This window comes from Salmo salar, chromosome ssa05 (genome assembly GCF_905237065.1).
Source record: "Salmo salar chromosome ssa05, Ssal_v3.1, whole genome shotgun sequence".
NCBI lineage: Eukaryota > Metazoa > Chordata > Actinopteri > Salmoniformes > Salmonidae > Salmo > Salmo salar.
The window spans coordinates 61,449,039-61,462,144 of NC_059446.1; the positions used below are offsets into that span (position 1 = coordinate 61,449,039).

General features: G+C 41.9%; 1 protein-coding gene across 5 annotated transcripts in view; it reads right to left on the bottom strand.

Moving 5' to 3' along the window:
- Nucleotides 1-13,106, bottom strand: part of LOC106605464 (rho guanine nucleotide exchange factor 2) — a 64,893-nt gene that overhangs the window by 14,698 nt on the left and 37,089 nt on the right. For all 5 annotated transcript variants that reach the window (XM_045718484.1, XM_014201154.2, XM_045718486.1 and 2 more), the window contains one exon: nt 290-452. In XM_045718484.1, coding sequence (XP_045574440.1) covers nt 290-452 — 163 coding nt within the window. The remainder of the gene's footprint in view (nt 1-289; nt 453-13,106) is intronic.

Below are 13,106 nucleotides of genomic sequence, written 5' to 3' on the forward strand. Positions count from 1 at the left end.
CTCTCTCTCTCTCTACCCTTATTGTTTGAATCTTCTTTTTCTAGCTCCAATCTCTCTCTCCTGCTGATCTTTTGATCACCCCTTCTCTTCCCAAAGCAATTCCCCCCCCCCCCCTCTCTCTCTCCCTCCAATATGACAACCCTGGGGCAAGATGTCTGTTGGTCCACTGATCTGGTGATGCATCAATACACCAATACCCCGATAATGTTGTCGCTAATGACATTAGGCTTTCGTCTGGGCCTTGTGAGTGTATTTACTGCCTACAATAGTGTGTGTGTGTGGTACTCACTGGGGCAGCTGAGGGCCTCTTTAGCGGTGATGCTCTTGTTGCAGGCGGAACAGAGGGTGGTGGCAGACACGGTGAGGGAAGTGAAGAGGTGGCCGTTGCTGTAGCGCGCCTCCCGCTCCCGCGCCTCCTTCTCCCTCTCCTTCATCCGCTCCTTCTCTTTGTTCTGTAACCAAAGACACAAATCAGAACTGTTTAAAAAATAAAAAAAAAGGCACTCTCGCTCATCTCACACTGTCAACCGTTCTGGATATTCCACAGCTGTGAGATGCTTGTCTGGTGCTCAGGTCTCCTCATACTGTATATGCAGCATGCACTTTGTTTCATAGAGTACGTTTCACTGGATGAGGACAGCTGGTGCATGAGGAATTGTAAATGTGGTGTTTTCAGGAATAGTCTCCCGCTCCCTCTCACTCGGAGAGACTGACAGCCTGAGGACTGTCTTTAATCTCATTGTTACACTACAGGGCTCTCCATGCTGCCTCAGCATAACTCAAGTGCATTCAGCGTGAGAGTGTATTCCGTGTGCATGTTAGCAATTGCGAGTGCATGTGTCCTTGTGCATCTAAGAATGTGTGTGTGCGCGCACTATGCTAATTAGTGTAGGTGCATGTGCGTGCATTTGCAATTGTGTAGGTGTGACTAAAATGTGAATGTCCTGGTGTTACTTTGCCTCTGTAACATCCAGCTGTTCCTAGCATGGTGGCTTATATTATAGCACACATTTTAATGGCAGCCTGTCTGTCCGTGTCCAGACCAGCGCACCAGTCTATGTTGCAGGCTGTGACTCTGGCCGTGCTGCTAAGTAAGCAGAATGGTCAGGTACCAAAACCAAACTAATCTCCTGATGTTGTGAACACAGACGTAGTAGTCGATCTTCAGTGGCTTCGTCGCTCTCTGTTTTCCTAAATGCTCTCAGCTAATTATCAACTCAACAACACGTGGTGTTACGATGAGGTTGTGTATCCACTGTAGCGAGAGTATATGACTTACAGGTGCTTCCAGTAGGTTCTCAGTAAGCACTTTAGGCAATTATTTATGTTCAAGAGGATAACTCTGCCATCAAATTTCTTTTGGAAATTACTCAAAAAGGTATTCCATGTCAAATAATCCTTGTGCATCACCACAACTGCTAATGCTACCAAAACAAACAGAACAAAAGCTGTTTTCAAATACACAACATGTCTATTATCTGAAATGATGCCCTTTGATACCATTTTCAAAAATATTGAGAGGACATGATCAACAAAGCAGTTTTCTCTAAGAGTGTAGACTTCAGACCCTTGACGTACACATAAGGGAAGCGAGTCCCGTTGGTTTATCATGATGGGCAGCAGAGGGGTTTAACCCCCTCACCGGAGCGTGCCACACAACTATAATGTTATCGCAAAGAGGAAGAGAAATAACTAAAAGAAGGATTTGTCAGGGGTTCCTTTGAGAACCTAAACAAAAGGCCTGGGGCCCCCATTGTGAGGAGTTCATTCAGGACATGGCACCATCTCAGGGGTATGTAAAACACACTCAAAGGAAAGAAACCAGAGAGGAATGGAGGGATGGATGGAGTGAAAGAAGAAGGGAGGGGAGTTCAAACCCATCCACTTACATTAGCTAATTAAAAAGGCGACCCGCCAAGATTTTGATCTGAGGTGAAAATGGCAGAAAGAGACTCAAGGGTAAGGACATATAGGACACACTGACACATGCAACATGCTGGTGTGATGACTAGCTACAGTTGTGACGCTGTAACGACGGTGGAATGAGGTGAGATGGGCAGGGAGACAGCTTAGGTCCAGGACACTGGGTCCACTTACAGACCCTCATGTCTAAACACACTAACCCGCATTTACATTCACTCCGTTTTGAAGAGGAAGGAAACAGGTGCACAATTTGGCACTGGGCACCAAGCCAATGCTTGGTAAATCTTTCTAAGCTTCTCGGTAGAATTAATCCATAGAGTTTAACTGCATCCATGTAGGGTCCATCGTCTAGCAACTCCTACTGTACAGTATGTCTGAGGCGGGCTGGCTTTAACGGCGGTAGGATGAGCACTGCAGCAGCATGGTCTAATCCACTAGGTTAATAGACTGTTACCAACCTGTATCCCTCGCTATTATTAATGCACAGTCAGCTCCATCAGTCAAGACCACCTTATTAAGACCTTTTTCTATAGAACTGACTCTTAAGCTAGATATCTGGCACACGGACTGAATTTCTCAGAATTTCCCCCTCCCCCTATCCATCGCTCTCACACACTCGCTCCATCTCTCTCCCTCTCCCTCTCCCTCTTTCGTTCTCTCTCGATTCCTCTCTTCTTGTCTCTCTATCCTACCCTCCTTACCACGCTCCTCTATAGTGGATTAACAGACTGGATTAGAATCATTGGACTCAGGGCGGATAGGGGATGGTGTGAAAGGCGAGAAAGATAGATAGCGAGCGATAGGAAGAGAGAGCGAGAGAAGAGTGAGTGAGATTGCTAAGAGCATTTAATTGAGGGAAAGAATGCCACAATGCAGTTTATGAAGAGCGGCGCTGCTGGTAAATTGTTACCAAATGGGTGTAATGACATTTTAATGAAAAGAGGGTGGGGCAGTGGGGAGGAAGAGAGAAGCTGCTGTTATAGACCAGGGATTAGTAGATACTATTAAGGGGCGGATTCGGCCACAGACTTAACCTCTGCCCAAGCCTTCCAGATATCGAACGTTACTCCACTGAGGAATTTACACTGTTTGGTGGATGAGCAGAGGACAAGGCCTTCTTACTCTCTCTCTATTTTGTCTCTCGCTCCCTCTACTCAATTCAAATGTCTTTATTGGCATGACAATAGCCATATCCCAAGCAAAAGGCTAGGAAGTAAGACTGGGAAATGATGTACTATGAAGAAATTAAGAGTTTATTTCCAAAACGCTATATCCACAAATGTTTTCATCAGAAATTATTGCTTCTGGCTACCGTCATGTGTGTGTAAAATATTACTGTTCTCAGATTTTTTATTCATAGATTTTAGATGTGCATGAAAATGTGTTTAGCTGGAATGGAATGTTCATATCTTGTATATTTGACTGTGGTATGTGCCAAGCTAAGTAACTTGCCTAGTTAAATAAAGGTTAACTAAAAACATATATATAAATGAATGCACTTAAGAGCACCTGCTAAATGAATAAAATGTCAAATGTAAATGTTTTACATACAGATCTCATATAACTGTATTGAGAAAAAAAATGCATTCAAATACATGTCTATCATTGAACACCACCATACCGTGAATAGATAGTGAAAAAACACTCCAATCTCTTTCAGAATTTCTTTAAAACAATAAAAGATAATTTACCAACATTTCTGAAAATGGATATACACTGAGTGTACAATACATTAGGAACACCTTCCTAATATTGAGTTGAACCCTCTTTTGCCCTCACAACTGCCTCAAGTCGGGACATGAACTCAAGGTGTCGAAAGCGTTCGACAGGGATGCTGGCCCATGTTGACTCCAATGCTTCCCACATTTGTGTCAAGTTGGCTGGATGTCCTTTGGGTGGTGGACCATTCTTGATACGCACGGGAAAATGTTAAGCATGAAAAACCCAGCAGCGTTGCAGTTCTTGACACACTCAAAGCGGTGCACCTGGCACCTATTACCATACCCGTTCAAAAGGCACTTAAATATTTTGTCTCGCTCATTCACCCTCTGAATGGCACACATACACAATCCATGTCTCAATTGTTTCAAGGCTTAAAAATCCTTCTTTAACCGGTCTCCTCCCCTTCATCTACATGGATTCAAGTGGATTTGACATCAATAATGGATCATAGCTTTCACCTGGGCAGTCTATGTCATGGAAAGAGCAGCTGTTCGTAATGTTTTGTACACTCAATGTATCGTCCCTCTCCCCTGCATTTACATTTACATTTAAGTCATTTAGCAGACGCTCTTATCCAGAGCGACTTACAAATTGGTGCATTCACCTTATAATATCCAGTGGAACAACCACTTTACAATAGTGCATCTAAATCTTTTAAGGGGGGGTTAGAAGGATTACTTTATCCTATCCCAGGTATTCCTTAAAGAAGTGGGGTTTCAGGTGTCTCCGGAAGGTGGTGATTGACTCCGCTGTCCTGGCGTCGTGAGGGAGCTTGTTCCACCATTGGGGTGCCAGAGCAGCGAACACCTGCTCCTCTACCCCCACCTCCTCTCTCATAGGATTCCCCTGTATCAGATAGTTGTCCTTGGCTGACCCTCAGACTATATGGATGCCAGAGGAGAGCTAACGCTAAAAATCTGTAGTCGACTTGTTTATTAAACTGCCTCTCCCGCGCTCCTGGCCAGTCTGAGAGGAGACCACATCACAGTGTGTTGAGTTAATCAGCCTAAGGAGGCCTCTAGGATCCATGACCCCACCATCAGACGTCATCCCCCCCAACCACAAGACCAACAAACCCACTGAGATAACACCCTATCTGGCTGTACAAACTTTATAGGACCAACCTCTCAGTGATGATCAGACGAAGGGCTTGGGATTCAATCAAACATGTACTACGGAATGTTTGATTGTATTACGGAAAAACACACTAGGGGAAATATCACTTTGAACTTTGTACACTGAAAAAAAGTATATCGTTACCAAACAGGATGTTGAACCAAGATTACATCACAATACCTGTATTTTTACAACCATGTTTCAATCTAAAATGAGATACTTTAGACATGTGTGTCTACAGAGAATTAGTTTCCTGCACAAGGCCATAAAAGCAGTATTCAATTCTCACCTGGGGATTACGAACCAGTATCCCCTCAGGTCACAAGCCTCAATGTTAACCACCACTATGCCATATAACAGTATCCCAGTCTGAATTCTGACCCCAGACAGATAAGACACAGAGATTAAAGAGCTGTTAACATGCTGCTGTGGTGAACAACACAAACAACCAGCAGGTCAATAAACCTGCTATAGGGGAGTGATCTGAAAAATGGATGATGAGGGCAAGTTTCCTTGTTATTTTGGATGGGGGAGTCAATCGTAGCCTTTGTCTCTTAGTGGTTGAAGAGCACCTTTGGCCAAATTCAGCCAGCCAGTGTGTAGCATGGCTAATCCTTTGTTTCGTAAATTATTATTAGACTGGCACTGGTGTCTAAATAAGGTGGCATGTATTACTTTTTTTTAGATGGAAGGAAGTGACCTAATTGGTTTACTGTAAGCAATGAAGCTTGGGTATGCTGCTGGGGTCTGACTTTATTGATGCTAATGGTTAACCAAGAGGTTGGCATGACCAAGAATCTAGCCAAATAGATACAGATACACAGTGCTAGGTAGTTAACATTGAGTTCTGTATGTATGCAAAGACATATACTGAGCAAAAATATAAACGCAACATGCAACAATTTCAAAGATTTTACTGGGTTACAGTTCATAGAAGGAAATAGGTCAATTGAAATAATTGATTAGGCCCTAATTTATGGATTTCACATGACTGGCCGGGGTGCAGTCATGGGTGGGCCTGGGAGGGCATAGGCTGGGGAGCCAGGCCCAGCCAATCAGAATGAGTTTTCCCCCACAAAAGGGCTTTATTAGGCAGAAATGCTTTTTGTGCGTATGGAATATTTCTGGGATCTTTCAATTCAGCTCATGAAACATGGGAACCAAAACTTTACATGTTAAGTTTATATTTTTGTTCAGTATATAATAAATAGAATGGACATTACTATTTAACCTGTTGAGGGTAGGGGGCAGTATTTGCACGGCCGGATAAAAAATGTACCCGATTTAATCTGGTTATTACTACTGCCCAGAAACTAGAATATGCAGATAATTATTGGCTTTGGATAGAAAACACCCTAAAGTTTCTAAAACTGTTTGAATGGTGTCTGTGAGTATAACAGAACTCATATGGCAGGCAAAAACCTGAGAAGATTCTGTACAGGAAGTGCCCTCTCTGACCATTCCTTGGGTTTCTTGACTCTTTTTATTGAAAACTTAGGATCTTTGCTGTAACGTGACACTTCCTACGGCTCCCATAGGCTCTCAGAACCCGGGAAAAAGCTGAATGACGTCTTTGCAGCCCCTGGCTGAAAAAGATTAGCGCCTTTGGTAAGTGGTCTATCAGAGGACAATGAGACTGAGGCGCGTGCACGAGGCGACCCCATGTTTTTATTTTCTCTCTCTTTGTACTAAAACATGGTTTCCCGGTCGGAATATTATCGTTTTTTTACGAGAAAAATGGCATAAAAATTGATTTTAAACAGCGGTTGACATGCTTCGAAGTACGGTAATGGAATATTTAGAATTTTTTTGTCACGAAACGCGTCGGGCGCGTCACCCTTCTTTACCCTTTCGGATAGTGTCTTGAACGCACGAACAAAACGCCGCTATTTGGATATAACTATGGATTATTTTGAACCAAACCAACATTTGTTATTGAAGTAGAAGTCCTGGGAGTGCATTCTGATGAAGAACAGCAAAGGTAATAACATTTTTCTTATAGTAAATCTGACTTTGGTGAGGGCTAAACCTGGTGGGTGTCTAAATAGCTAGCCCTGTGATGCCGGGCTATCGACTCAGAATATTACAAAATGTGCTTTCACCGAAAAGCTATTTTAAAATCGGACATAGCGAGTGCATAAAGGAGTTCTGTATCTATAATTCTTAAAATAATTGTTATGTTTTTTGTGAACGTTTATCGTGAGTAATTTAGTAAATTCACCGGAAGTTTGCGGGGGGTATGCTAGTTCTGAACGTCACATGCTAATGTAAAAAGCTGTTTTTTGATATAAATATGAACTTGATTGAACAAAACATGCATTTATTGTATAACATAATGTCCTAGGGTTGTCATCTGATGAAGATCATCAAAGGTTAGTGCTGCATTTAGCTGTGGTTTGGGTTTATGTGACATTATATGCTAGCTTGAAAAATGGGTGTCTGATTATTTCTGGCTGGGTACTCTGCTGACATAATCTAATGTTTTGCTTTCGTTGTAAAGCCTTTTTGAAATCGGACAGTGTGGTTAGATTAACGAGAGTCTTGTCTTTAAAATGGTGTAAAATAGTCATATGTTTGAGAAATTGAAGTAATAGCATTTCTAAGGTATTTGAATAACGCGCCACGGGATTCCACTGGCTGTTACGTAGGTGGGACGATTTCGTCCCACCTTCCCTAGAGAGGTTAAAGCAATTGTCAAGATGTTTTTATGCCACACGTCCATTTCTGATGAGTCAGTTTCCAAGCGTCAACCAGTTTTCCTGCCGCAACAATAGCACTTCCTATTTATCATGACACTTCTACAAAGCCTAGCATTCACTTTACTGGGCTGCCATGACAGATGAGGTCAGAGGAGTTTCAGGTGAGATGGACAGAGAGCCATATATATTCTTCCCTTTGAGCCATAGAAAATGTGCTCATTTTTGGTCCCTCTATTAAAGGCTTCTATGAATACATGTCATTCACTCCCCTTCCTGCAACCAAACAGCCTCAGAGACTCAGACACAACAAAACTAAACAGGAAAGGGAGAAACAAAAAACTCACATTGTGCCGAAAAACGTAGTTTGGAAATGGGTTTGTATACACAGTCCAGACATTTTTGTAAAAAGCAGTTTTTTTCTCAGTAATCTGTTTTCTGCCAAATTGTCTATGCAGGTACTTGAGTGCTGACAAAACACAACGGAAGTTCCTTATACTGACTTCCTGTTTCATGGATAAGGCAGTGGAGCCAGAGGAGAGCATGGAGACTGAGGTTGGTGAGTTGGGAGCGTAGCAATACTACAGTTGGAGGGGAAGGACAAAGTTGCTGTTCATAATCTTAGCTCCAGGGTTCTCAGACGGCCTTTTAGACTTCTTTGACTCAGATCAACACCGTGGCTTTGCGTAGCAAACAATTTTATCCAGTCTGACTGACAAAGCAGACATTTTAGGCATTTTTTCTGTCATATAGCTGGATATGTAGTGAATGTAGGTTAAGTAAAGAACAGTGACAACCCACTGGGCAAATACTTGTTGAATCAACATTGTTTCCACGTCATTTTAACACTAAAATTCAATGTGATGAAGTTTAATCAACGTGGAAAACTGATTGGATTTGCAAAAAGTAATCAACGTAAGGGAATTCCGTCTTTCTTCCAGCCAACGTTTAATCTAAATCCAATGACACGGTTAAATTTTTTGTTGATTTCACATTGAATTTGCATTAGTTGACAACTCAACAAAATGTAAATCAAAACTAGACATTGAAATGATGTCTGTGCCCAGTTCTGATCAACTAGGAATTTGAACCATAGGCCTTCTAGTAACTATATGACTGGTAACTATAGCATGGATGCTGTACACATAAATGTTTATTAACTTATAACAAATAAGTGTTCAATAATATAATTTTTATAAATGCACTAAGACTAAAAATGTATTCATCACATATTGCACATAATGTAGCTCATAACACTGATTCAATGCTGAAATAAATGATAATGCTTTGTTTTGATGTGAAGGCCCATTATTGCTCTCCCTTAAGTAACTCATTATCCACACAGTGTAGTCATAAGTTATTACAGCCAGACACTAACAAGCTTGGCTGATCCTTGTTCCGGTTGACTGAATAGCTTTGGGTGTGTCCTCTCCTCTGTTTATGTTTCATGTATTCTTTTTGCCGACACACTTTCAACCCTGGGTATACAGTGGCTTGCGAAAGTATTCACCCCCCTTGGCATTTTTCCTATTTTGTTGCCTTACAACCTGCAATTAAAATGGATTTTGTATCATTTGATTTACACAACATGGCTACCACTTTGAAGATGCAAAATATTTTTTCTTGTGTAACAAACAAGAAATAAGACAAAATAATTGAAAACTTTAGCGTGCATTCACTTTGTAGAGCCACCTTTTGCAGCAATTACAGCTGCAAGTCTCTTGGGGTATGTCTCTATAAGCTTGGCACATCTAGCCACTGGAATTTCTTCCCATTCTTCAAGGCAAAACTGCTCCAGCTCCTTCAAGTTGGATGGGTTCCGCTGGTGTACAGCAATCTTTGCGTCATACCACAGATTCTCAATTGGATTGAGGTCTGGGCTTTGACTAGGCTATTCCAAGACATTTAAATGTTTCCCCATAAACCACTCGAGTGTTGCTTTAGCAACATGCTTAGGGTCATAATCCTGCTGGAAGGTGAACCTCTGTCCCAGTCTCAAATCTCTAGGAAGACTGAAACAGGTTTCTCTCAAGAATTTCCCTGTATTTAGCACCATCCATCATTCCTTCAATTCTGACCAGTTTCCCAGTCCCTGCCGACAAAAAACATCCCCACAACATGATTCTGCCACCACCATGCTTCACTGTGGGGATGGGGTACTCGGGGTGATGAGAGGTGTTCAGTTTGTGCCAGACATAGCATTTTCCCTGATGGCCAAAAAACTCAATTTTAGTCTCATCTGACCAGAGTACCATCTTCCATATGTTTGGGGCGTCTCCCACATGCCTTTTGGCAAACACCAAACGTGTTTGCTCATTTTTTTCTTTAAGCAATGGGTTTTTCTGGCCACTCTTCCATAAAGCCCTGTGGAGTGTGCGGCTTAAAGTGGTCCTATGGACAGATACTCCAATCTCCGCTGTGGAGCTTTGCAGTTCCTTCCTTATCTTTGGTCTCTTTGTTGCCTCTCTGATTAATGCCCTCCTTGCCTGGTTTGTGAGTTTTGGTGGGCGGCCCTCTCTTGGCAGGTTTGTTTTGGTGCCATATTCTTTCCATTTTTTAATAATGGATTTAACGGTGCTCTGTGGGATGTTCAAAGTTTCTGATTTTTTTTATAACCCAACCCTGATCTGTACTTCTCAACTTTGTCCCTGACCTGTTTGGAGAGCTCCTGGTCTTCATGGTGCCCCTTGCTTAGTGGTGTTGCAGACTCTAGACCTTTCAGAACAGGTGTATATATACACTGAGATCATGTGACAGATCATGTAACACTTAAATAAAGTCCACCTGTGTGCAATCTAACTAATTGTGTGACTTCTGAAGGTAATTGGTTGCACCAGATCTTATTTATGGGCTTCATAGCAAAGGGGTGAATACAAATGCACACACTACTTCTCAGTTTTTGTATTTTTTAGAATTTTTTGAAAATTTTCATTTCACTTCACCAATTTGGACTATTTTGTGTATGTCCATTACATGAAATCCAAATAAAAATCAATTTAAATTACAGTTTGTAATACAACAAAATAGGAAAAACGCCAAGAGGGATGAATACTTTTGCAAGACACTGTATTGAGAGCATACAACCTGAAAGTGAGAAGCGTTAAACTGTGTGATGTCAGCTCACTGAAGCGAAATTAGCGCAATCTAATCGGAGGGTGAATAAGTGGTCAACTAACCTCAGAATGACATCACTAACTAATAAGATAGAAAGTCATTAGTGCACAAAGGAACAGAAACACATACAGCAGATTCACAGAATATCACACTAGAATGACCTGCATACAGAAACTTAAGTTGAATCCAAAAACAAATGTAAACGTGACGCTATTGATATAGGTTGAAATTTACAGGGACATATGCCAGTGGTCCCCAATGAGATTATGTTCCTAAAATTACATATGTAAACAATCAAAAACCATTGTGCAGTCTGCCTTTATTCGAGTTGAGCCAACTAAATCAAGGTGTGTCAGGCAGGAAGGGCTGTCCTGTGTGTATTGCGACATCACAGGAAAGCGGACTGCCATAACAGAGTTAGTGGTAGTCAGCACATGGACATACACTGGGAGAACAAAGCCATTTTGCCTTTGCTTGCTACACAATCGGTCTGCGGCAGCCCAGGATCTCCTTCAAGTTAACCCTGTGTCATGCGTGAAGAGGGTCAGTCCCTCTAGAAGAGGAGGAAAGGGGGGGGGGTCTTATTATGGGAGAGAGTGTGCTTGCTACTGTCCCCTGTAGCAGAGAGAGTGAGGCTGAGAGAGACAGAGCCCTGGTTAATGGGCCATAAACAATGAGCTTGTCTGTTGTCTCTCTCATTTCAGATGACATCAGCAGCATAGTGACAAAACATGATATCTAATGGTTCATTAAATATCCTCAGAACGATCTTTGGGAACAAGCAGTCACCAATCCCCATAGCACGTATGAGTGACAGTAAAAAGAGTGATGGAATAGCTACACTATGAAGTGTCGCAGCTTGACTGGATCATCAGTAGCAAGGAGCAGCATGGAGAGTCTGCCTAAACCCAACAAAAAGGAGTGAACTTATGAAGGTATACACTGTCTAGACAAATATATGTCCTAAGAGGAGATGGAGGATTACTAAACAGAGAGAGTGAATAAGAGGGAGAGAGAGAATGAAACCGAGATACCTAGGAAAGAGGGAGAGGCCTGAGGGGGAACACCCACGAAAGCAGGAGGCTGAAACGAGTGAGGGAGAAAAAGAGAGACCTAAGCAAGAAATAAAATGGGCCTGGGATGAAGGGGGAGGGGGGGGAAGAAAAGACAGACAGATGGAGAAATGGATACAGGGGGAAGAGAGAGAACCCCGGAGAGAGGTAGAGAGATAGAGCGTGATGTGGCAAAGAAACAAAAGAGGAGAAGAGAATACCTGACACAGCGAGAGAGCCTAGCAGGTAACTGGATTTCAGCGTGTATTGATGGAGGAACAAAGAAAGAGAGAGCAGACAAAGAACACAAAGAGAGATGGAGAAACTGGAGACACTGGGGAAGAGAACTACTGGATGTGTGTAGAACTCTATCCTAAGGGTTACTAAATGTATCGGAAAAAGACATTGAGTGTGTGGATCCATAGTTCTCATCTTAGTGTGTGCGTGTGCATTCAGTACGTGCATGCATATGGGTGTCCGTTTGTGTGGTAGCAAAGGGGAGGTATGGCTATAGTATTATTGTGTTGTCGCAGGGAAAGGTGGTCATTATAATAGCGTAAACGTGTCCATCCTTTGCATGTTCCTGTGGGTGAGGAGACTATAGATGTAGGATCTTAATTTGAGCCAGTTTGCTACACCAGGAAAATAACCCTGCATTAATAGGAAATGTGAATTGTAATGTGGATTATAATTAATGGAAATATTTTGCAGGTGTTGATATATTTGTTATTAGGGCAAATCAAGCCTTTTTAAACCTTGAATAGCCTACAAGTTTGCATTTCCTGCTGTGCAGTAAAATTCGCAGCAACAAAAGTGTGATCAAATAAAGATCCTACATCTGTATCAGAGACAGATGGCATCCATCATGAGGCTTAGTACACTATGACCTTGATGATGTTAGGCAGCCCACACACCCACACAGTTCTGTGGGAAAATGAATGTCTGCCCCCTAGTTAGCGCCTGACTGTCCCAAGGGCACATTCATTAATAATGAGTACAGCTACACACCCACATGTAGGATCATAATTTGATCACCCTGTTGCAGGAGAACTTTCCTGCAATGCACAACATTTTAAACTTGAAATGTATTTGAGGTTTAAAAGGCTTCTGAAGTTCGCAATTTCCATTTAGTAATTTCAGACTTGATTTTCCCGTTACGAAAAACATAACCCCTACAAAAATGTCCATTCATTATAATCTACATAATAATTAACATTTCCTGTTGTTGAAGGATTATTATCCTGCTGTACCAAACTGGCTCAAATTAAGATCCTACATCTGTACACACACATATTATACACACACACAAACTGGCTTACAGAACAATTCCTTACAAAAGGTACGGCACACATTAACAGTAGAGAGAGATTTATTGCACAGTAGGAGTCCACATACCAGTGTTTTATGGTTACAACTATTTCCACCACTACAACATAAAATAACAGAGACATCTTCATCAGGGGAAATCTGTTTTTCGTAATCA